We start from the raw sequence: 25,187 nt of genomic DNA on the forward strand, positions 1-25,187 counted from the left end.
AAATTGTTGAGTATCGTGTTGCAATGTTTTTGTGCAAGCATTCATATCCCCAAAGACAATAACATCACCTTTGCTTTAAAATAAGCAATTTTCTCCTTTAAATAAAAAAAAGATTGATCTCTATCCATGCAAGCATAAAAGGGGGAATCATGATGAGGAATGTAGCAACTGACTATAAAAATGGGTGCTCTTTTTGATGTCATAATTTTTAGCCATACATAATGTTTGTGCTTGTCATCTTTCACAATTGATACAAAATCTTCCAATCCTTTCATATTCTCCTTTAAATAAAAAAAAGATTGATCTCTTTCCATGCAAGCATAAAAGGGGGAATCATGATGAGGAATGTAGCAACCGGCTATAAAAATGGGTGCTCTTTTTGATGTCAAAATTTTTAGCCATACATAATGTTTGTGCTTGTCATCTTTCACAATTGATACAAAATCTTCCAATCCTTTCTTAACCATACATGCTACTCCTCCTTGCCCTCTTCGTTGCTTGAGATTCTTTGACCACATCAATGAATGTACATTGTAATCCTCTAAGACGTTAATCCTTTGCGTATCATGCTCCCAAGTTTCAACAAGAAGTACAACATCAGCTTTGCTTGTTAGTTCATCTATGCCAGCCCCCACTTTCCATGGGTATCCATTGCAATTCCAAAAGCATACTTTCAATTGTAACTCGGCCTCATAGGTCGCACATTCCTATTTTCTCGATGGACTTGCCTCATCCTTGGGAATATTTTCTTCATGAGAGATCTCCTTGTTTTTCTTATTTCTCTCCTCATATGCCTTGCGACACGTATTTTGTTTCTTAATAGTGTGATCTTCATATACAAAACATTTTGTATCCCTCAAATAGATCCCTATTATCAATGATAATATTTCGTTTAGTCTCCTCTGGCATGGTGCGTACAATTGGCCATTCTTTCAAGCAAGGAGCTCCTTGCTTACCCACTCTATGTGCTCCATAAACCATAACTCCTGACATGTCAAAGTGGGTTTTGAAGAAATCTTCGATGACAATGGCAAGAGAAGGAGGTGTCTCTAACTTCTCTTCGGGAATTCCACGAATAATAATGTTATTGGAGCGTCGCTCTCATTCCTTCAACTTTTCCACATCCACATTCTCATTTGAGCCATAGATTGCATGAAGGAGGAATTAGAAACCACATTGTTACCACCACATACATCAGCCCAAGACTTTTTTGTGCATACGCTTTTCATGTCGCATACATCCCGGAACATGGTGTCAAATTTCTTCTCTTTCAATACATGGTCATGCTCCACTTTGCTCATGTGCTCCTTCAAAGCATTCTACATTCCTTGACTTCCTCTAGCTGTAATAAATTGTGTGTGTGTGTGTGTGTGTGTGTGTGTGAGAGAGAGAGAGAGAGAGAGAGAGAGAGAGAGAGAGAGAGAGAGGTAGTGTTAGAAAAAACCGGGGTCCAATGTATTTTAACCCACTAAAATTTTAAAATCTCGGTTGGTATTTGAGCTTGCCTTTAAGAAAACTGAGAAATTTACACAAGTTTTAGTGTTATTACCAGCAAAAGCTTCAAATTTTGACCTATAAATCGAAAGAATTTCAAGTTTACCCTTATTTTCATTAGTTAGGGAGAATGTATTTTTCTAGCCGTGGAGAGAGGAGAGAGAGAGGATCTTCTGAATACATTTTTAATGCCTCACATCAACACCAATACAGAGACACCTTTTATAAACACTAAAATGAAGAAAAAATCATATTGTATGTAATCAAATGGTGATGAAAAGACTAAAGTGCAAACAAAGGTTGCATTACATTTAATGTGATAGTGAAACTATTGATGGTGAAATATTTGCACGTTTTCTCCACCACTCCTCCTCTATGGCCTTCTTAGGTCAAAAATTAAACGTCATTCCTCGTACTTAACTCCCCTGCGTGCAACACCTTGCCTCTCCTGCACGTGCGCCCTTAGCTCCCTTGTGTGCGACCCCTCGTGCGCCCTCCCTTCCTCGTCTGGTGTCCCTCGCCTCGCATCAACAAAGATTCTTTCTAATAAAGCCATATTTGGGCCCCCCTATCTAAGGTCGTTGTTTTATATCGTACTAAAATGTTAACCAACTAATACGTAGTAAAATGCACGCGAAAGGATTCTAATTGAAGCCAATTGGTTTGCCTGCTCAATCCATGTTCCGTTTAGCGTTGCCATTAATTTTGGTGTTCTTGTCACAGGACTGGTCTTACACGAATGACGATACTTTTGGAACGTTTTGTCAATGCGTTAGCAATGCATGATGTGGGGATGATTGCAGATTGTTAATCTACTACCATGGACTGTTACAACCTTCAAGAGAAAACCTTCACCCAAGAGAATATTCAAGAGTTTCAACGACTGTGCAACAGCCCACAGGATTGTCTCAAGTGAGTTCAAGCGGTGTTAAATACGTCTCTTTCTTGTTTGTTTGGCAATCAAGCAAGTAAATCAATCTCTTTAAATGTGGCAGGTATATGAGTGAAGTGCTTGATCTGAAAGAATACTCAACAAGAGCTCAACATGCCTTTGTCTTGGACTACTTCCATGGACTCAATCTGTAAGACATCAAGTGACTTGATTTTTGCTTTCTTCTTGTTCACTTCATTCAAGAAATTTGACGACATGTCTACAAGCATGTTAGCCTTCATTTTCCATCATAAAATATATGGTTCATCTAGCAAAATAATGTAACAGTACCACTTTTTTCGATGTTCTCTACTTTGATTCTAGGTTTCTCTTCTCATGTGCATGGGTTCTTGGTTGTGGGTTGGCCACCTATCATACTGGCAGACGACAAAGGGTCAGGGATTGGTTGGCAAGGGGTGAAGGAATAGTCAATGTCATCCAAAAAATTTAAGATACAAGGATGATGTATGGATCAAAATGAAAATCAGGGGTCGGTGGATGGATGGAGCTCTATCTTTAAGGACGGGTATTGCAGAACCATATGTATTAGGTGTACAATCATGCTTATGCTGATCCAACTAGCTTCATTCGGTACTTAAATCTGGGTATAGAATAGTATACATCAAAGATTGGGGGTAAAGAAACTTATGAAGGATTCTCCAAGGGACTTTGTTAGCCTCTTCTTAACATAATGTTGATATCCAGTTTGGATCTGAGTGATCTTTCTTTGAGGAAGTTTATGAGTAATCTATTACCCTTGCCACCTAGCTTGGAGATCCCGAGCATTCTTTGAAGTTTAGTGCGGCACCCTGCGTGGTGCCAACGGAGTAGATCTCTCGAAAAAATAAGTGATTTGCTATTTGTGTTTTCATAGGACGGGTACCACGTGTCAACGGAAAAGAACAGATTGAACAACTTTAAGCACTTCAAATAACAACTAAACTGAAAGAGATGCACGACACACAATGTCACGTGACACATCCAACCCTATGTGTCCGTGGACAAGCTATAGCACGACAAGGGTTCAATCAGTCCAGTCAGTCTAGATTTAGAAGTGTTCTGGCACTTTTGTGAGTCTGTTCGCAGACCGTGCATGTCCAGACACTTAGTGTAGATGCATATCCTCCGGTTGCACACAGCATGATCATAAGCATTCCCATCAGAATCCTTCAGGGGAATTTTCCAGTGCATTTAGCCTATTTTACCTATTTTGACACTTTTCACTTATTATTTTTAAGTGACTTTTATTGGAAAGTAGGTAGGGCAAATTGAGTAAGTTTGTATATAAGCAAACCCAAACTAGCACTAAATGGCAGAAGAGGCACAGGAGCCAAGCTCAGCAAGCAACTTCTCAAGCAAGACCTTGGCGGTTCTCCCCTCCAAGCAAGACTCAGCATCTAGCGTTTTCTTCATCAAGCACCATCGCCAAGCAAGTCCCAATCCTTGGCGTTTTTGCATCAGGATATCATCGCCACACACCCTCAGACCTAGCGTTTTCAGATTGTAGCCCTGGCGTTTTTCATAAGGCTAGCGTTTTCAGCAGATGCAACCTCAGCATGCAGCGTTTTTAAGCAATAAGGAACCTGCAGATTCAGCCCTAAGAGAGTAGTAGATTCAGCCCGAAAGGACCATCAGTTTTAGCCATTAAGAACTTGCAGTTTCAGCCCTAAGGAAGTGCAAATTTTCAGCCTTAGAGACAGCAGGTACCAGCGTTTTTCCTAGCGTTTTCGAGCAGGCCAGATTTCAGCCCATAGCGTTTTTGGATAGCAGATAAAAGATTGCAGATTTCAGCCCTTATGTCAGTCTCGTCATCACTGACATAGCCTAGACTTGCATCAGTCCCATGCATTCAGTTTGTACCAGTTTGTGCAATTATAAGCGGACCACTCTCACCGACGAGAGTGGAGCCTTTGGAGGAGGGTTTTACAACGTCTTTGGCGTCGTATCTCTCTTCTCTCTCTATCTCTCAGTCTCATACACTTGCACGCATAGTATCCATTCACTTGTTTGTGATCATAGCTCTATCTCATTAAGAACGGAAGGCTCTACCTTCCATAAGAACAAAAGGAACCTTGAGCACAGTTCGGAGCACTTATCTTGAGCAAAGCGCAAACATTCATTCCGCTGCACCTAACATTGGTATCAGAGCTTTGGCAGTGTTCTGTATCACTCAAGGAAAGAATTACATAATTTTTTTTGCTTGTTGCGGTCGCACGAACCCACGTTCACTTGAAGAGTGACAGGAATCCCAGGAAAGAAGGGCTTGTCCAGCCTCCCCTTGTGCCTCTTTTCACTCATTGAGAGCGGACTGTGCACTTAGTGTCACAAACGGGAGCGCATAACAATATAAAATACATTCGGATAAATAGGATTTATCACTTATTACTGAAGCCAGAGAATATAGCGAGAAATAAATAGAGAGAGAGATAGAGAGTGAGAAGATCGACACAGTACTGGGGACCATAAGATGGGCTGGTCCCCCCCCGTAATAGTATCTTTATTACTGAGGAGAAGTCTATACAAGCACGTGAACCGAACGTATTACCACGTTCGTTCTAGAATAAGACTTGAGGCTTCCTGGAAGCCTCAGCTTCCAATTCCTAGGGCAAAACCCTATTCCAAGGAACTTCCGTTCCTTATTCCAATTTCTCGAGAATCAAGGTTCTCGCCTCTGGATCTCACCTTCCAGACTCAGGGCATGGCATCCCTGCAACTCTTTTCCAACTCTCTTTACAGAGTCCTCTTCCCGCAGAACAACTCTGCTTTCTCGGACACGAAGTCCTTACTTGGGAATCCCAACTTCCGGATCACAACTTGAGAGACTACCTCTCTCCGATCCGTGGATCTACTTCCCAAACTCGGGTACGAAACCCTTGGGCTGATCTGGCTCTAGTTCCTCAGAGCGCTTTTCTCCTGCAGAGGCTCATGCCTTCCTCTGCTCCTACTCCCTCACGAAGAGGAAGTGCACCTGCAATCAAATACTCAAAGATCAGAACATGAAAATCGTTACCTTCAAAGTCTCGACGCTCGAAACGCAACTCCGTTCTCGAAAAAGCAATTCCCCGGAAGAGATCTCTCCATAGAAAATCCTCTCTTCCAATCCTACACACAAAAGAGGTGTGTTCTCGGGGTCCTTCTCGTAAATCAGCCCCGTCTACGACGTTTATGGGCTGTAAACAGAGAAAAACAGCAACTTGTCGTGATGGAAACACGCTTCATAGGCACTTCTTCGCGAGGGAACTCGCGCACTGCGTCTTGGCGACATCTGGTACACTTGGGGCAGCCATGGGCATCACCGGCAACGTCTTCTTTACGGCTGAAATCTGCAGCAGCATCTCCTCCTTGCAAAGATTGGTCCTCCCCTTTGAGTGAGGGCATGTGATGCTTTTATAGCTCCTAGCCACGGGCACGAATAGCTGCTCGCGTAGAGATCGCGGCCTTTTTTTTAAAAGAAAAAAATATTAAATTTAATAAATTTATATAATTTTTTTTCATTTTTTTTTTCTGTTCTGCCAAAAAAAGAGAGAGAGAAAACGCTGGTTGATCTGTTGCCTTATTTATCAGATGGCTGCCCACTTATTAAATGGGCGGCCGGCGTATTTTAAAAAATAGTATGAACCTGCCCAAAAACTCAATAAAACCTTATAAGTTAAAAACAATGCTTTCACAGCACTTCCTAGGCGTCCCTGGATGCAATCACATGCACAATTGCAATGCAAACATAAACTTTCTCGCGGGAAAGCATCTGCTTTCCCGAAAAGCAATCTCGCTTTCTCAGAAAGCATTTGTTTTTCCTCATAGTTTCCTTTGAACCCATCTTCATTCAAGTGCTTGCTTTACCTTGTGCACAATTCTAACACAGTTCGGAATTTCCTCCCGACTATGGATATTCCCTTTTCGATGCACCCGTCACCCACCTTGTGACACATCAGGAATACCCATCACCTAGTCCTTTCCTACCGAACTTACGGTACAATCTCCTTCGCGATGCTCTATGTCACCCATCCTATGACGCATCAGAGATGTCTGTTCCCGGATGGTCGGATACTTCTTCCCGATGCTCCCCGTCACCCATCCGATGTGATGCATTAGAAGTACCCGTTCCTGGTGGTCTTACAGATATTCCCGTTCTCAGTGCTCCCGTCATTACTTTGAATGACGCACTATGAATACTCTGTACTCGGATGTCTCCAGTGAGAAAAGCCCTCTCACTTAAAATTCCAATAATTCATTTAGAATTATTTTTCCTTGGTGTTCCAAGCGAGAAAACCCTCTCACTTATAAATCCAATAATTCATTTAGAATTATTTTTATGTAAGATAAAGCCAATTTAGCAACATCCCTGTCACTTATAAACAGTTGTCCTCAACTGTAGAGGTCCAACTGAACTACCGGGGAGAAACCGGAAAGATTCCAAATCTTGCTCAATGGTGAGTTGAGCTAGTTCTTTCTGAAAAGAGAACTTTAAAATTAATTTAAACAGAAATTCAAAAATTCAATAATTCAATACTTACCTTACCGGTTCATGTCCTTCCTCTAGTACCTCGAGGATATCCTTCACCAATTATCAAACTTACGAGCCATGTAAGAACTCGTCATTCGCGTCTTTCCAACCGATCGGAAGTTTCCTCATCCGAGAATCTGTTAACTCAATTCCACCTTCTGAATCCCGAGAAGAATAATCCTCCTAGAAATCAATCTAGGTATTTGTCCTTGCGCATAATCTTGCGTTGTTAGTCTAGAGGGTATTAAACCTCTTGTGTCCTCCCACATAGGGAATGCCCAAATCATGAGTATTAATCTCGATATCTTCCTTCACAAACAAAGTCTGCGATCACCTTAAAGAAGGTTCTTGTTCTGGGCCGTCGCTCAACGTAGGCGGACGGTTCCAATCCGAAGATTTCTTGTGCACGGTGGCACTTCCTTCCAATCTTATTCTCCTGCGAGTTATTACCACTAGCAGTGTTTTCCCGATGCCCATTAGCGTCTCTTTCTTGCAAAATCATAAAAAATGATTCACCTTGCAAGCATCAATGACAACTTGCAAAATCTCAGGCAGATAGGATTCTAGCCATAGCATTTTCTGAACGTACGTTCAAACCCGGTTCACAATAGAGCGAACCTTCTTTGATTCTCAGGGATGTTCTCCCATATGTAATTCTTACCATTTTGAAACGGATGGCGAGCTATATTCTTACGAACATAATAGTTCGAATTTATTCCAGCAGCGTGTAAATGCTACTTGACCTTCTCATGGAGAAACATATACCGCAACCAAAAGTTGCTACTGTAATGATAAAGGCACATAGCGTACTCAATGATCAACGACCATCGGAAAACCTCTTCTCCGTAGAGAAACTCAAATTCCTTCTACCAAACACATCTCAAATAGAGATTCTCGGGTCGGAATATTCTTGCGCACAAAAAGGCGCTCAAGAGAGTATAACAAAATCTCGTCCAGTTCCTTGGCATAGGTCTGCATCTTCGTGTGTTATCCATGTACTCAAAAGTGTACATAATTCTTAAGCTGTGTTAAAGTTTCGGTGAACCTGGGAAATTACCTTCCCTTCGTAAGATCCTTAGAGCGAAGACGCTCAACTTGACGATCACTTGGCTCGATCTTAGAGCAAAACCCGCTCATCAAATAATCTAGGATTTTAATCCTTGGATTCCTCAAGCACAGGCCGTAGTCGTCGCTTGTTCCTTCCCTCGTAAAGAGAGTGTTCATTCACTTGTGCCAAAAGCACTACCATATCTTCCCTTACCGGGTAGGGGGTGTGGGCTTAAAGAGTACTCAAGCTTGATGAAAGCTTTTCTTTGATGGAAAGCTCATAATGGTTCCTTCATAATTTTCCTACCCGCAGTAGCAGGTAATCTATTCGGGAATTACCGGATACCAGATCAATAGTTGACCTTCCAGCTAGTTAACCAAACCAATTCATCTCAGAAAACAATGTTTCAGTTTGATCCTGCTCTCATAAACACTTGAGAGTGGTAGTCCCGGTTAGACATAACCATATCTTGTGCAAAAGAGCAAACAAGCACAATGCACTTTATGATTTCCTCAAAGATGTAACTTTGATTGAAAACCTGCCCTCTCACTTAAAGTTCGAGGGTCTTCTATTCAAGAACTCAGGAGTTAGATTGAATTCCCTTACTCCAAACTTTCTGTGTTCAATGATTCCCGTCCCACTACGAGGATTGGATTCTATGTACACTAAGGTGTACACTATCAGCTTTTATTGCTTACTCCACCATCTACTGCAAAGTATCTTGCAGGTGCGTTTACAAAATTTGGGCAAAAGTCCTTCGTTAAATTTGTTCATCTTTCCTTCCTCAAAGAGGATCGAGAGTGGAGCTACCTTGGCAAGAATGAACCACTACTTGCTTTGAGTCAATCGTGTTCCTATTGGGCAAACCGATCCCAATCTTCTTGGATGCCTTCTTCAAAGCATAGAGGAAAAAAAATTGTCAAAAAATTCAGCCTTGAATTGAATCCAAGTCTTGTTGTAAGTTCCTTGCAGAGCTTTGGTATACCACCAAGTACTTGCAATTCCCTTGAGGTGTTTGGTCACATGCCTCACCTTCGACACTTCTCAGAAATTGCCGTTTGCAAAGGCAACTTCAAACTGTCGAATAAAAGCAGTAGCTTTCAGGACATCTTCCCTTCCGTCAAAAGTATCAAACTTGACTGGAGTGTTCCTAGGTCTAGAGACCTTCTTCATATCCTTCCCGATATGACGGGATTTCTTGGCTATGGTTCTGGATTGATGTTCATGGATATCTTCTGGGTTCTGAAGTATCTTGAGCATTCCGCTCCTTGGATTCTCTAGGTTCTTGAGCATCATGCTCTTGCCGCCTTCTCAGAGAATCCCAAGCCTTGTGTCGACTTCTTGCAGAGAGAAATTTTTTTTTTTTCCAACTCTGCGAGCTTTTCCTTGCAGGACTTAGGGTTCCGCCTGCTTACTTCTCTCTTGGCTTGTCATGGCTTCTTCCCGTATCTTCCCAGAGTCGTCCTCCTTTACAGAGAAAGAGAGGAGACCATGCTCTGATACCACTGTCACAAACGGGAGCGCATAACAATATAAAATAGATTCGGATAAATAGGATTTATCACTTATTGCTCAAGCCAGAGGATATAGAGAGAAATAAATAGAGAGAGAGATAGAGAGTGAGAAGATCGACACAGTACTGGGGACCAGAAGATGGGCTGGTCCCCCCCCGTAATAGTATCTTTATTACTGAGGAGAAGTCTATACAAGCACTTGAACCGAACGTATTACCACGTTCGTTCTAGAATAAGACTTGATGGTTCCTGGAAGCCTCAGCTTCCAATTCCTAGGGCAAAACCCTATTCCAAGGAACTTCCGTTCCTTATTCCAATTCCTCGAGAATCAAGGTTCTCGCCTCTGGATCTCACCTTCCAGACTCAGGGCATGGCATCCCTGCAACTCTTTTCCAACTCTCTTTCCAGAGTCCTCTTCCCGCAGAACAACTCTGCTTTCCGGGACACGAAGTCCTTACGTGGGAATCCCAACTTCCGGATCACAACTTGAGAGACTACCTCTCTCCGATCCGTGGATCTACTTCCCAAACTCGGGTACGAAACCCTTGGGCTGATCTAGCTCTAGTTCCTCAGAGTGCTTCTCTCCTGCAGAGGCTCATGCCTTCCTCTGCTCCTACTCCCTCACGAAGAGGAAGTACACCTGCAATCAAATACTCAAAGATCAGAACATGAAAATCGTTACCTTAAAAGTCTCGACGCTCGAAACGCAACTCCGTTCTCGAAAAAGCAATTCCCCGGAAGAGATCTCTCCATAGAAAATCCTCTCTTCCAATCCTACACACAAAAGAGGTGTGTTCTCGGGTTCCTTCTCGTAAATCAGCCCCGTCTACGACGTTTATGGGCTGAAAACAGAGAAAAACAGCAACTTGTCGCGATGGAAACACGCTTCGTAGGCACTTCTTCGCGAGGGAACTCGCGCACTGGGTCTTGGCGACATCTGGTACACTTGGGGCAGCCATGGGCATCACCGGCAACGTCTTCTTTACGGCTGAAATCTACAGCAGCATCTCCTCCTTACAAAGATTGGTCCTCCCCTTTGAGTGAGGGCATGTGATGCTTTTATAGCTCCTAGCCACGGGCACGAATAGCTGCTCGCGTCGAGATCGCGGCCGTTTGTTTTTTTTTTTAATAATGTAATTTTTTTTCCATTTTTTTTTTTCTGTTCTCTCAGAAAAAGAGAGAGAAAACGCTGGCTGATCTGTTGCCTTATTTATCAGATGGCTGTCCACTTATTAAATGGGCGGCCGGCGTATTTTAAAAAATAGTCTGAACCTGCCCAAAAACTCAATAAAACCTTATAAGTTAAAAACAATGCTTTCACAGCACTTCCCAGGCGTCCCTGGATGCAATCACACACACAATTGCAATGCAAACATAAACTTCCTCGCGGGAAAGTATCTGCTTTCCCGAAAAGCAATCTCGCTTTCTCAGAAAGCATCTGTTTTTCCTCAAAGTTTCCTCTGAACCCATCTTCATTCAAGTGCTTACTTTTCCTTGTGCACAATTCTAACACGGTTCGGAATTTCCTCCCGACTATGGATATTCCCTTTTCGATGCACCCGTCACCCACCTTGTGACGCATCAGGAATACCCATCACCTAGTCCTTTCCTACCGAACTTACGGTACGATCTCCTTCGCGATGCTCTATGTCACCCATCCTATGACGCATCAGAGATGTCCGTTCCCGGATGGTCGGATACTTCTTCCCGATGCTCCCCGTCACCCATCCGATGTGACGCATCAGAAGTACCCGTTCCTGGTGGTCTTACAGATATTCCCGTTCTCAGTGCTCCCGTCATTACTTTGAATGACGCACTATGAATACTCTGTACTCGGATGTCTCCAGTGAGAAAAGCCCTCTCACTTAAAATTCCAATAATTCATTTAGAATTATTTTTCCTTGGTGTTCCAAGCGAGAAAACCCTCTCACTTACAAATCCAATAATTCATTTAGAATTATTTTTCTGTAAGATAAAGCCAATTTAGCAACACTTAGCGGCGGCTGGCCAATCGACGTGAGGTGGGAAAAAGCAATCTTGGTGTGAGCGCAAGGCCGCCAAGGGGTGCGCCCGTGGAAAAAAGCAGAACTCGGGTGAAGAGAAGATCCTTCTCGAACACAGATTGCAAGCGAAAGAAGAACCTCAAGAACCTCAAGAACTCAAGAACCAAGACCCACAAGCACCCAAGTTCCTCGTGAACTTAAGAACCCAAGACCACAAGAACCCACAAGAACCCCGGACTTCAGTGGATGGTCATCACTCGAAGTGGAATGGATACTTCGCTTTGAGGTGGTGAGCATGGGAGTGGCGAAGAGGAGTTTTCCTCACCAGGAGGTTTTTCCGACCCTTCCCCATCTACGCTTAGGATTGCACTAGTTCCTATGGAGGAGTTGGAGCAATTGTTTATGGAAAGACAGTTACAACGTGAAGAAATAAATACAGAAAGAGAAGCAGAAAGAAAGGCCTACGAAGAACGAAGGGCAGCCATAGATCATGAATACAAAGAAGGAATGGCAGCCATAGAGCATGAGCACGAGCAAGCACGCTTGGAAGCCATAGAAAGACAAGCAAAATTTGATCGCGAGAACAACGAAAGACAAGCAGAATAGGATCGTGAGAACAAAGCAAGACAAGAGAAGGGCGACCAACACATGAAAGAGTTGTGGCGACTTTTTTCCCAAGTGCAGGCGTACTTTGCACAGAATCAGGAAAAAGAGCCGCTCTCACTCCCTTCTTCTCCCAAGCATGACACACATGATTTGAATGATAATGATTTGCATGATGATGATTTGAATGATAATGATAAGCATGATGATGATTTGAATGACAATGATAAGCATGATGATTTGGATGATAACAATGAGCATGATGATTTGCATAATCAAGATGTGATTTCTCACAAGCATGATGATTTGCATGATCAAGATGTGATTTCTCACAAGCATGATGAGTTGCATGAAGATGATGTGATTGTTCACAAGGATGATGTGTTAGTGGATACTTTTTCTAGTGAAGCTAACCTCATTGCAGATTCGATCCATCACGAAGAACCGATCTTGGCTCTCGAGCCTAGGTCCAAAGCACCCCTTCAGGAAGAACCGATCTTGGCTCTCGAGCCTCGGTCCAAAGAACCCTCACAGGAAGTACTATGTGTTCGCATGATTAGTCAGCACGCATTGTTCGACTGTTTCATTCGTGATCGTTTCCTGTATTTTAGTCAGCGTTTTTATGTGATCCCTTTTCCTAGGCATGACATATTGTACGTTGAGCATGTTCCATCTCACAGATGTGGTCATTGGCGTAGAAGCGATCTATCCGAGATAATTCACTCCTACTCTGCGGTCAGAGCGAGAGAAAGACAAGCTGTCTGGGGGCCTCACAAATCCTGAGTACTGCCAAACATTAGAAACCCTCAAAGTGATACATAGGCGCTCCCAAGCTGCCAACCCAGCCTTGTGCACAGTAGCATGGCCACCTCCATTTCTGTCAGAGGGATGCTCCAACATGTTGAAGTCTCCCCCAACACACCACTGCTCTGCATGCGGCAAAGACTCTACAATATGAGACCAAAACTTTGCTTGTGCACTTGCCACATTGGATGCATATATGTTCAGGAAACCCATGAGGCAACCTTGAACGTGCATAGTAATCCACTAAGCCTTGCCTGGCACAATAATACCTCTGCCCACAATGGCTTGCTGCCAGGAGTCTGCAGTAGTCATACATACAAATGCAGCTGACCAAAATTGTAAGGATTCTAGTTACTAATCCTTAATTAAGTACTTAAACTCATGATTAAGACTTAAGAAACTTGAAATTGACTCAAAGACAAGACTTAGAAGACTCTGTGTTTGATTGTGAATGATTGAAAACTGAGTACAATAGGCTCCTTATATAGGAGACGAAGAGTCACGAGTGAACAGTCACATCTCATGGCGAATAGACATGACTCTAGGCGTAGAGACACATCCCTTGTACGAAGAGCTGCAACCATTGGGCGAAGAGTCACACCCATAGAGCGAAGGGTGTGACCAATCGTTGAAGGAGTGTGGCTTTTGACGAAGAGGCATGTTCTTTGAGCGAAGAGTTGCAACCATCCAAGCGTAGGGGTCCTCCTTGGCATGGCACTTCGCATATCTGCAACTAGGAGTAGGTGTAATACTGTAACATAGTCACAATCGTGAAATTCCCTCCCATTTAAATTAAAACCCAGGGAAGTTGTAGAAACTCTGGGAGAAGGAAAATGTATTCCTGCTTGCTTCTGCATCCAAAGCTCAACCTGTTAAGTCCGGCACTATTTTGACCACGACTATTTTGCCAAAGTGAAAATTGATCATATCTGCAACTTGATTAGTGCCTTTGTCAGTTATTTGTAACTTCGAGCTTTGTCCAATAGAAGATTGAATCTTTATCTGCTTCAAGTGAAATTGTTGGTAAACTGACTTGAGTTTTTTGTTGAGTGATGACCACTGGTTGGAAATCTGTAAGGTATTCCATTGGTTTGTCTGGAACAGTAAAATCCTTCTGAAGGGATATCGTAGACTGAAACAGAGTAGTGTTTGGAGGTATATCGATTTGTAAAGGTTTATAATAGAACGAGTTGTGTCCAACGATTCAATTGCAGCGACTAAAGTCGTGCTGCAAGAGTCTGTATCTGTTTTATTCTTTGCACCACTGAAGGTAATGAGTGGTATCTTCAAGTTTGAAAAAATATCATTCACCACTGCATTTGGTATCTGTTCAGAAACAAAGACTTTATTCTGCAAGGGCGGTGATGAGGCGACTTTTTCTGCCTAGATCACGGCCTTGTGCTTGTCTGTTGTCACACAAGAACCAAAATCTTCTGAATCTTCAGCTTTCTCAGCGGGTATTAAGGCTTCCAATTGAGGAGGAGGTTGAGGGAGTTGTTTCCTCTTAGACCTTTGAAGAATCCTCTTGCACAAGGAAAGGATCAATAAATCTTCAACTTTACCACCATTAGATAAGAAAGACTTAAATGTAGGGCATGGCTTGCGAGGAGGAACTTGTCCAGTGTCGCGGCATTCACGACCGAGTACTCGACTAGGGTCGGATATATGTGCCACTAAGTAAGCCCATCTTGATATCGCTGATGATTCTTTGGAAGCTTCATATTGCTGCTTCTGTTGGTGATGATGCCGATAAGAAGTTGGTTGCTTAGAAGTGTAGCATTTCCAAGAATATCCATGCTAAGAATTTGCTGCTCGCACGAAGGTACTCTGTGTCTAGTTGTCTTTGAGAAACCATGCTTTGGGTGAGAAAATTTGAGTTTCGAAGGCTTTTGTTTGAGTGGTTCTTCTTGGTCGACCACTGAAACTCCAAAAGAAGATGGCGGAGAAGCATTATGAATAGTCTGAGAAGCAGTAGGGTGACTCCATTTGTACAATGTGTAGAAGTGGCCGTAACTCCTCTTTGAACAATACTGCTACTCTCCCTTATCCTCTGCAGCCTGCTCCCATGCTCAGATCTTGTGTCAGTCCGGCAAGCTGTCTCCCATCTATATTCCGGCACATGTGGCATCATCTGTCCAGGGGCCTGATGAGTCACTGAGAAGAATATAATGTCCGTGGCCTAAAAGCTATCCTCAAAGGCGTGCACTTGGAAGCTTCTCAAGCTCCTTCCAATCATCTTATTGTCTCACAATTGAATTCCAATGTCACTAGGTGCGGATTCGTTGCTGTATGAGCAACAGGGCTTGTCTTTAGATCACAATCTTGTAACTTGATGTGGTTTCTCTTTGTTCTTTGGAATGTTTATTTTATTTGGACCTTACCACTCTCGAATTGTGAAGGAAAAAAGCCCCTTTCATTGTTGAGAGAGTAAACCCCCCAACCCCCAAAAGCGTGTCCCCCCCGCACCCCCTCCCCTCCCCTGCCGCCGCGCCCCCCTTGGAAAAAAACACAGGTTATGTAGTCTCACTCTGCTCATGAATTTGCAGATTCTCTGCAGAGATCAACTTGGGCTTGGAGCAAGCGACGATGATATTGAATTTTGGCAAGGATCTTCTTTGCACATTGTTAGGTAACTGTTGTCATCATCTTGAACCCTGTTTTTACTATAGGTTGAAACACCTCAGATTTTGTTCCTACTATTCAAATTGTAGTATTGGTTCTTTAGGATGAAATTACTTTCTTAGGCTGACTTATGTTTTCCAGTTTTAATTTAGTTAAGCCATTGGTAAGTGAACGCCACATGTGTCCTGCCAAGTCAAGCATTCTTGCTTTACTCCTCAATGCTTTTATGCGTTCTGATTAATGTGTTAGGATTTCCAACTGAATGCTTTCTTGTAGGATTTACTCAAATTACTCAAATGACTCATTTTTGAATCCATTCTTGGAACACATTCCAAGACTGAGTAGAAGGGCCTTATTGCAGGTGGAAATTTATTAGATTTGAATGGCTATAGAAGGCACCTTCAACTCTTTGATTATTTTAGAGATCAGAGGATCATTTTATACCTCTGGAGGATTGCACCGATCGGCCTTTATGTGGGGAGATGGCCAGATCAGATAGGGCTGCCAAAAGTTAATCAGATGTGTGTTACCTATCTAAGCGACTCCCCATATTTGTCTCTGTACTCGTGATATTGCCCAGCTAGTTTGGAGACGTGTAAGCAAGATGTTTATTTTTGGAGACAAGTGGAAGTCACTATAACTCACAAAAAGAGATTACAAAAGTCATGTCCCCAAAAGCAGGGAAAGGGGAAGTCCCAAACATAAAAAATATCAAAAGGGAGGGAAGCTAGACAGGAAATGAACCCATGGATAAATGGGGGAACAAACTGACATATAGCCATGAAAATCGATGACCATCAGCAGTCCAACTGACATCATGGTAAAGCTTTAAAAGCCTTCAGAACTTCTAATCTCTTTGGGGATTGATAGCTACTCAAAACTTTGTGCCAAACTTGACATCTCGAACCTGTGCAGGTTGTCTTCAGGAACATTTTTATTTGCTGAGAAGGATAAAATACAAAGCGTGGCAATATCATGCTTGAACAATCAGATGGGCTGAAGGCTGGGGGTACCTCAGATGAATGAGTTCCTGAAGCACCAAATATGAGCTTCTCAAAGAGTGCCAGATAAAGACATAGATACCTTCACATTTCCTGCCAAGTGAAAGGCTCTGGATAAACTGATTTACATATGCTCTGCAAACAGGAGACAATTCTGTTCTTACTCCATGTATAAGAGAGATGCTTGACAGACTCCACTTTGCCCAACTTCTTCGCTTTATGACTAGTCCATATCCCTTGGTGAAGAATACTCCATAGGAGGAAGCTGTGTTTTATGGCAGCACGGAATGTCCGTACTGTTTTGAACCTATAGCTCCAATGGGAGGAGCTCCAAGAAACTGCCCATTTGTTATTGAGCTTGAGCTTAAGGTCTGAGAGAACTACTTGTAGAATCCTGAACAGAGTTGACGTAGAGAGCATTCTCTCCCTTCTCTAGTAAAGAGCATTCTCTCCCTTCTCTAGTAAGATATCTGATCTGGAAATTAGCCATGTTGTTGATCCTGCTGACAACAAAATCACCATAGGCAAAAGATGAAAGAGTTTGAGGTATCCTCTTTAGACATCCAAGCGTCTTCTTTGTTGACATCCTTCCAGCATCTATTCCCAGCTTTATAACATCTGTATGCCCTTTGGTCTAATGCATGGCCGATCTTATGAGCATCAAAGCCAAATCATATGGAGTCTTGAAGAAAAAAGTCCTTAGAGAATAGAGTGCTCTTAGGTACTTTCCATGAGCTTTTGACAATGGCCCAAGAACTCCACATTCTGCAGACAAGTTCTAAACCAGCAGGTTTAAATTGGACTGAGCAGATCATAAGGTCCCTGGAAGAAAGATCCCTCCAAGCTTTGAATCCTTGCACACTGAATAGATGGTTATAAGCAGGGCCCAGCAGTCAGCAGAATCAACAGATCTTGCTGCCCATTTAGGAGCTATCTTAGTAGCCATTGTGTCCAAATTTGGAAGACCAATTCCACCTCTCTTTAGGGAGACCGTAAGTGTCCTAGGCCTCCCATATTCCTCCCTCCCATTTTATGATGTAGCCATTGCATATTTCATTTCACTCATTCTGGAAGAGTCTCCCCTCTTTGTTCAGTGTTACCTCATGCTAGGAGTGATGTAGCCCATCACACAGTTTCTTGTAACTCATAGAAGGATCTTCTTTTCACGTTTTCATTTCTTTCAGGTTATCATGTGCATTATCACGACGTCTTGGAATATAGTATGGTCACGTCTTTTTCCTTATTTTGTGTGACCATGGCCATAGAGCAGTGCTACATCTTAACATTGTTGTCTGTTGTGAAATTAGGTTATCAACTGATTGGCTGATTTTTTGTAATTTCAATGAGGTTACTGAAGAAAGAACCTTGTCCTGTTTGTGCTAGGTATCAAGTTTCTGGTGAATTTATGCAATTTGTTAGCAAAAGGATCGCCTTTAATGTTGAAATTTTGATTCTGTTCCTTTTTAGAATAGCTCCTGTTGCATATTATGCAACAGTGTTAAATGCCATTGTCAAAGGTTGCTCCAAACACTCTGCTAGCAATTTCAGGGTGCTTGGTCAGGTCCTCACCATTAATTTTTCAATCTGTTGTTGAAGCTTTATTGTTGTACTTTTCTTGTCTAGTTGGAAAAGGTTTTCAAGAGGCCGAGGACTTTTTTGAGAAGGGCATTCTGTCTTTGAACACTAAACAACTTGATGCAGCTCTTGGTCCAACCTTCTCTCTTATTGATGTGAGAAAGATCATCGACTTTTTCTTATTCATGTAAGCCTTTCCAGCTTATTATTCAATGTCTTAGTTTTTGTTCATGGTTGGACAAATTATGTCGTGAGCTTAAACAAGCCCAGTGATTTCAAGCGGCATGAAAACGAATCTCCAAGTTATATGCTGTTAGTCTTTGCTCTGTTACAGTCAAGTATTCGCAAGGTTGTGCAAATGGTAGTGATGCTTTTTTAATCTCCAAAATAAAGTCAAATGCTCATCATCCACATGTTTTTGCAACTTATGGATAGTCTCTCCATTCTTGTGGGTTTCTGAAGTTCTGGTTGCACATTGGACCTCGTGTGCATGTGACTTTTCGGACTTGAAATGGCATGCCTCTAACCTTAATTTATGACCTACAACAGGATGATGTAGTCAGGTGCACTTTTTCTCAAGGCCCGACCACTTGTGCATTGTCCACACGAGATTCCCAAGTAACAGTTGGAAAGAGTCAGTCAACTACTTATGTCTGCATGCTTGAAACTGCTTTAGCACTTCACAACAACTTGAGATAGCTATAGAAGTAAAACCGTGTGATGCTTTTTCCTCAGTGTAATGTGCACAAGAAATCTCTTTGTGAAAAGAGCCACAATGTCCATAACTAGCTAAAGAAAGTCACAACGAAATGACGACGACTGTAAGACCAGAAAGGGAAGAACATGGTAATCTCAATGCTCAGCTGAACTCGTGTACTCTCAATGCACCATATACAGCTACTGAAAAATTACTGACGACGTCCCAGCTGTGCTGTGCACTGAAAAAAGGGGTCCTCAGGTGATTGGTTGGAGTAAAAGGAACCCGCCAAAACCACTCCCCCAGGTCCCATTGCACTCGCACCAGAGGGTGGCTCTCCCAAACCCATAACCGCCAGTGTCCTGACTCAAGAGGTGACGGGTCAGGGTCTATTACACAAGTCCTCCCACTGATGCCCACAACTTGGATCCGCTGAAAGCAACACATGGTCACCTGTGGTGGCCTCGGTAGTGACTCTATGGAGGCGGCCTTCTCTCTGAACCTCAAAGAACATGCAGAAACCTGTGCCTGAGGAAGCCCTAACTGCAATAAGGACCTCCAATCGAGTGAAAGCCCCCATCCAGCAAGGAGCTGCCGTCTCGACAGAGGTGTGCCACTCTGCTGGTATAGCCTCTACAATATCTTGACACATGCTCTGCACCCCCCTCATGTCTCGCAACTGAAGGCTCTGAATCTCCTCAAGAAGTGCTATAAATAGTAACCAGTCCCCAAAAGTGCGGATTGGACTGTTCGCTATGGGACCCCAAGAGACATGAGGTCGGCTACCAACCATGTGACCTAACCATGTGCTAGCCAAAGGTTTGCCATGTAAGTGGTTGCCGCAAGCGCTCCTCAATGCATGTGGGCTGGTGGTGTCAAGGCCACCTCGTAGCTACTCCCAAGACCAAAGTAGGCTCAAAGCAAAACGGTGCTCCCATCCCTGGAAGGAGACCTCTGACAATGAGCTTCCCAAGGAGGGCTCTACTTTGCCGTGGTCGGTCGATGGTCCCCAACGCTCCCTGAGACCAAGGTAAAGTAATGACTTGCCAGGAAACTTTGGCCCGAGCAAAATGCGTGTCTCACAAAAAGTTCCTGATCAACCTCTCCAACTGGCTAATGCGAGAACTAGAGAAATTCTAGCAAGTCGTGATGTACCACATAGTACCACGTGCCGAACTCCAATCCTCCTGATTGATGGGAGGAGAGGAGCAATTTGTTGTTTTGGTGACAAATCCAAACTGACCTGCAACCCAAGTATCGAACTGGTGTCCCTGGGAGGATCCACCTAAAGCCCTCTATAGGCGACCATTAGGACGTGGGAGTACCGCCAACCGAGAAAGCTACTGTCTTCCGCAGGTTAGTCGATGCTTCCGACGCACAACAGAACACCTCCAAAGACTGCTCACACTTGTGCAAATTGGGCTCCTGTCCCTCCAGAAACATACACGAGTCATCAGCATACTTAGTTTCCAAAAACTCATCTCTCCGAATAGGTAGCTGCACTCCACGCAAACCAACCTCTTGTGAAGTCAATAATCTACTCATTGCCTCAACATAGAAAAGGAAGGAGGAGGCAAGAGGGCAGCCGTGTCGTCTTAACCGTGTGAGCATGAAACGTTCCCCTCTTCCCCCTGTCGACAACACCTGACTGTAGGCACACTTGTAGAGTGCCGACACCCCCGTAATCCATGCATCTGAAAAGCCCATCCGGCACATAGTGCCCTTAAGGAAGCCCTAGTCAACTCTGTCATAAGCCTTCTCAAAGTCGAGAAAGAGTTCCACAAGATCCTCTCCTCGGAGATGAACGAGAGTAGTTGCCTCCCAAAAGGTGAAAATGTTGTGAAGGATGCTATGCTCCTAGACAAAACTTGTTTGTATCTCATGTATGATGCTTTCAAGTAGCGGTTAAATTCTCAAACTCAGAGTCTTTGCTAGAATTTTCTAGGCTGAGTTGCAAATGGTGATGGGCCGCCACTTCAGAATCTTGTTCAAAGAGCCCCCTGCCTTGGGGATAAGATAAATCAAACCCTCACTCATGCTATTTGGCATCTTCCTAGTGTGGAAAATGTCATGGTATGCACTACAAAAGGAATTCACAGTCAAAGTTAGTAGCAATTGCACACATATAATCGAGTTCTGTGTCACAAACTGTTGACGTGTCAAGTCACTGAAGTATGGAGCTACCGGCCGAGGGGCCTAAACCCTAAGAAGCAGAAGCAGTAGAAGAAGATGACGTGGCAAACTATACGAAACTCCGGATTTCTCACTGGCTTGCTGACGTGGCAGACTTTACGGAATTTCGCGTTTCACGTTGACTGCTGACAAGGCGGACTGTATGGAATCCCACGCTTTACGATGATTGCTGACGTGGCAGACTACAGATTTTTGTGATTTGTTCTGAGAGGTGATGACGTGGCACTGTACGGATTTCCGTGATTTGTGTTGGCAGCTTTTGGACAAGATGCTTTTGTACTAGACGCTATTGAGTTTAATGCTTTTTATGTAAACTGCTTTTGGGCCTAGGGTCTTTAAATATGAGGCCATGGGCTCATTCTCGGGCATGCTTCTGGACAAAGGTGCAGAGGATGGAGTACGGCTTGTACTTTGATGATGCAATGTAAAGAAATACTGAAATGGGCGCCAAGGTTTGGGGCCAATACTCTCTGGAGTGGAATTCCACCACTCCGTGTCGCGTGTGCTCTCTCTCTCTCTCTTTCAGTTCAGTTGTTATTGAAGTGGTAAAAGTCTGTTTAGTCTGCTCTTTTCTATTGGCACGTGGTGCCCGCTTGTGACAGTGGTATCAGAGCATGAGGCGTGTGCTTTTCTGAAAGCATACCGGTCCTACAAAACTAGCGTAAACTAGAGGCTACTGAAATTTTATTTGAAGTATGTTCGGGGGCATTAAGCCAAAAAGATCACTTGCAAGAGAAGGATCCAATATTTGTTTGGAGTCACTCTTTTTCTCAAAAGAAGTGCCATGCAGATGTTGATGTCTATAAATACCAAGCCAAAAAATTTTGCCGAAGTTATATGGTTTCTGACATCTTCCTTCGAAGTGCAACTTCTGGCAAAGTGAGGTATCCTGAAATGCTTGCCATGGAAACCCTAACAGATTATAACTTGAAATTTCTCGACATCTCTTAGTAGATGTGTTTCACGAGCTGATGACCTTGGAGGTCCGATGTGATTGCTATGGCTTGGGACTACCATCGCTGCCAGAGGAACACTACCTGTCCAAGAGATGATGGACCATGTTGTGGTCGGCTACGACCTTACGGAAGGAACCTAGCCCTAATTTTTTTGGTGTAGGCTTCAAGATGGAAAGTCAATCGACTTTTCGAGCTTGGCTGATGTCGAGATTGCTTTTCAAGTTTGAGTTCTGTTTGAGAACTTGTTTGGTGATCGTGTTTGGAATTTGTTTGAAATGGATGGTATCTGTTTTGAACCTGTCTTGGTGCCGATTTGAATTGTTTGACTCTGGTTTTAATACTGGTTTGAATGATTGGTGATTTTACTCTCGGGTAGAGTAGTGAGAAATGATGTTTGAGAATGCTTGTTCTTACTTATGGCCCGGACCCTTGTGGTTATTTGCGGGGGGAGTATTGAATGATTGAAAGGTGCTGTTTTCATTCATGGCTCGGACCCTTGTGTTTATTTATAGGAGAGTATTGTTGTTGTTACTCATGGCCTGGACCTGGATGGTTTTTGCGGGGGGAGTATTAAGAAGTGTGAGCAGTGGTTACTCTCAACACCTCCAAACAACGCAGGCTGCGGTGTGGGCCTAGGGTGGTTGTTTGTAAAACGCCTCTATATCTCAAGGCCCGGACCTTTTTAGGTCATTTGTGGGAGAAGTGATGAGGGAGTCGTTGAACTCCTCATGGCTTGGACCTCGATGGTTATTTGTGGGGGGAGTGTTCATCGGGGACTTTATGTTTCTATGTCTTGTAACATGCATATGTGAGCATTTGTGTTGCATTGTGATGTGCCAACCACTGAATATTCCTAATTGGATGAGATTGCCTGGGTATGTAATTTTAGTGCATCAAGACACCGGCAGAAGATCAACGCGATCTGGGTGTGCTGGCTAATTTTACTACCCCGGAATATCAAGAGTTTCGATGTGGACGAAAGGAGAAGCCAACTCCTTAACAAAAAGAGCAAGCTGATTGTTCCTCGGAATGTCTCTCGAAAATTTTTGAGCTAACTTGAGTTGTTTTGCAGATATGCTGTAATCGCGGACGATTACTCTCTTGCGAGAAGGGGGGATGTAAATTGCTGATGTGTCAAGTCAATGAAGGAGGGAGCTACCGGCCGAGGGGCCTAAACCCTAAGAAGCAGAAGCAGTAGAAGAAGATGACGTGGCAAATTGTACGGAACTCCGGATTTTGCGTTGGCTTGCTGACGTGGCAGACTGTACAAAATCCTGCGTTTCACGTTGATTGCTGATGTGGAAGACTGTACGGAATCCCGTGTTTCACGCTGACTGTTGACGTGGCAGACTGTACGGATTTCCGTAATTTGCGCTGACAAGTGCTGATGTGGCCCTATACGGATTTCCGTGATTTGTGCTGACAGCTTTTGGACATGATACGGATTTTCGTCCTCACCATTAATTTTTCAATCTGTTGTTGAAGCTTTATTGTTGTACTTTTTTTGTCCTGTTGGAAAAGGTTTTCAAGAGGCTGAGGACCTTTTTGAGAAGGGCATTCTGTCTTTGAACACTAAACAACTTTTTTTTTCCGAGAAAAAGATCAGTTAATGAAACTGCCCATAGGGCTACAACCACCTCTTCGAGAGAGGGCTACAACAACCATGATGGGGAGACTCTCCCAATGATAAAACACCATATATACAATGAGGCTAAATCAAAAAATGGGAGGAGGGAAAAGCCACACAGGTGGACGGTAGTGCCATCTGAGTACACCCTGGACCATGCTGAAGAAAGGCCCAGGACGCCAGAGTCGAAGGAATGCCTCTCTGCGCTCCCCCGCTCCCGCATGCGGTCGGAGCTGCCCTGGAGTCTCTCGAGCTGTCCTCTGAGAGTGTGGATCAGCTCTAGCCAAAGATCGCGAACAGTCTCTGCTGGTGGTACTGGGCAAGCCTCAAAGATGCAGAAGCAGTGGGCCTGCCAGATGGACCAAGAGTGTCAGGCCACTGATGAGCTCCCAGCACTCCTCTCTCTCACTGCACCACTCCTGTGGAGTAAGCTCTGTGGCAGGCTTGAGTGTAGGTCGCCGCCCTTGCATCACTATCATGCTGCTGGTGGAAGATAGCTCAAACTGAAGTGCCGGGCCCGTGAGAGTGGACCAAGCAGCTTTCCCTCAAGTGTACTGCCGAGCCGTGGAAAGAGCAAGCATCAGCCGAAGAACACGAAGCCACACTTGCTGTGCCAAACGACAGCCCCAAAGACAGTGACGCTGACTCTCCATAAGATGGTCACAAGCTGCACATGCGGCCAAGAGACCACTATGCACAAGCCAACTCCCAACTACTGTAGCTCTGTGTGCGACCAGCCACTGAAACAAAGTGACTCGCCTCGGCTGTTTGGAGTCCCACAACCTCTCCCAAAAAGCTGCCAAGAACTCAGTTGTGAGACCCTCTGCCTGCCAATGAGGTGCTGTAGCAGGGCGAGCCTCTCTCTGTGCTGCCAGTATGTGATGTCCCAGTCGAACAGTGTACTGAAAGAAAGGGACACCTGGGTGGTCTATAGAAGAGAAAGGGTCCCTCCAAAGCCACTCTCCAGGACCCCACTGTACTCGTGCCAGTGGACAACACTCTCAAGCCGATAGTCTCCAATGTCCAGACTCAAAAGCTGCTGGGTCAGGATCGATGACACAAGTCCTCCCACAGATGCCCACCACTCGGATCCTCTGAAAACAGCACTCTGCCACCTGCGGGGCCTCTACTGCAACTCGCTGTAAGCGTCCCTTACTTTGTAACTCGAAAAACAAGGAGGGAATAGTATCTGAGAAAGCCCGAATGAAGGCTCCCATCCATCTAGGCGCTGCTGGCTCGAGAGGTGTGAGCCACTCAGCTGGTACTGCCTCTGAGATGTCCTGGCACATGCTCTGCACCCCTCTCATTGTCTGTAGCTGAAAGCCCTGCAGCTCCTCTGACAAGCCTGAAAACTGTAACTAGTCACCAAAAGAGCGTGCTGGACCCGCTGCCATGGGACCCTAGGAAACATGAGGCCGACCACCAACCAAGTGGCCTCTCTAAGTGCTAACCATGGGGTTCCAAACAAGGGGCTGTCGCAGACGCTCCTCCGTGCAAGTAGGTTGCCGTTGCTCCAAGCCTCGCCGCAAGTGCTCCCAAGATCGAAGCAAACTCACAACGAAGCGGTCCTCTAGTCTCGTGCTCAAACCAAGTCTATGTATCTCTGTGAAGATCC

General features: G+C 44.1%; 1 protein-coding gene across 1 annotated transcript in view; it reads left to right on the top strand.

The window, feature by feature from the left end:
- Positions 1–2,108: 2,108 nt before the first annotated feature.
- Positions 2,109–25,187, top strand: part of LOC147435870 (uncharacterized) — a 48,724-nt gene continuing 25,645 nt past the window's right edge. The window contains exons 1-4 of the mRNA XM_086488789.1: positions 2,109–2,406; positions 2,490–2,576; positions 15,448–15,530; positions 18,148–18,286. Of these exons, the coding sequence (XP_086344915.1) occupies positions 2,315–2,406; positions 2,490–2,576; positions 15,448–15,530; positions 18,148–18,286 (401 nt within the window). The 5' untranslated portion in view covers positions 2,109–2,314. The remainder of the gene's footprint in view (positions 2,407–2,489; positions 2,577–15,447; positions 15,531–18,147; positions 18,287–25,187) is intronic.

The sequence above is a fragment of the Adiantum capillus-veneris genome, chromosome 18, assembly GCF_014529385.1.
Source record: "Adiantum capillus-veneris isolate H3 chromosome 18, ASM1452938v2, whole genome shotgun sequence".
NCBI lineage: Eukaryota > Viridiplantae > Streptophyta > Polypodiopsida > Polypodiales > Pteridaceae > Adiantum > Adiantum capillus-veneris.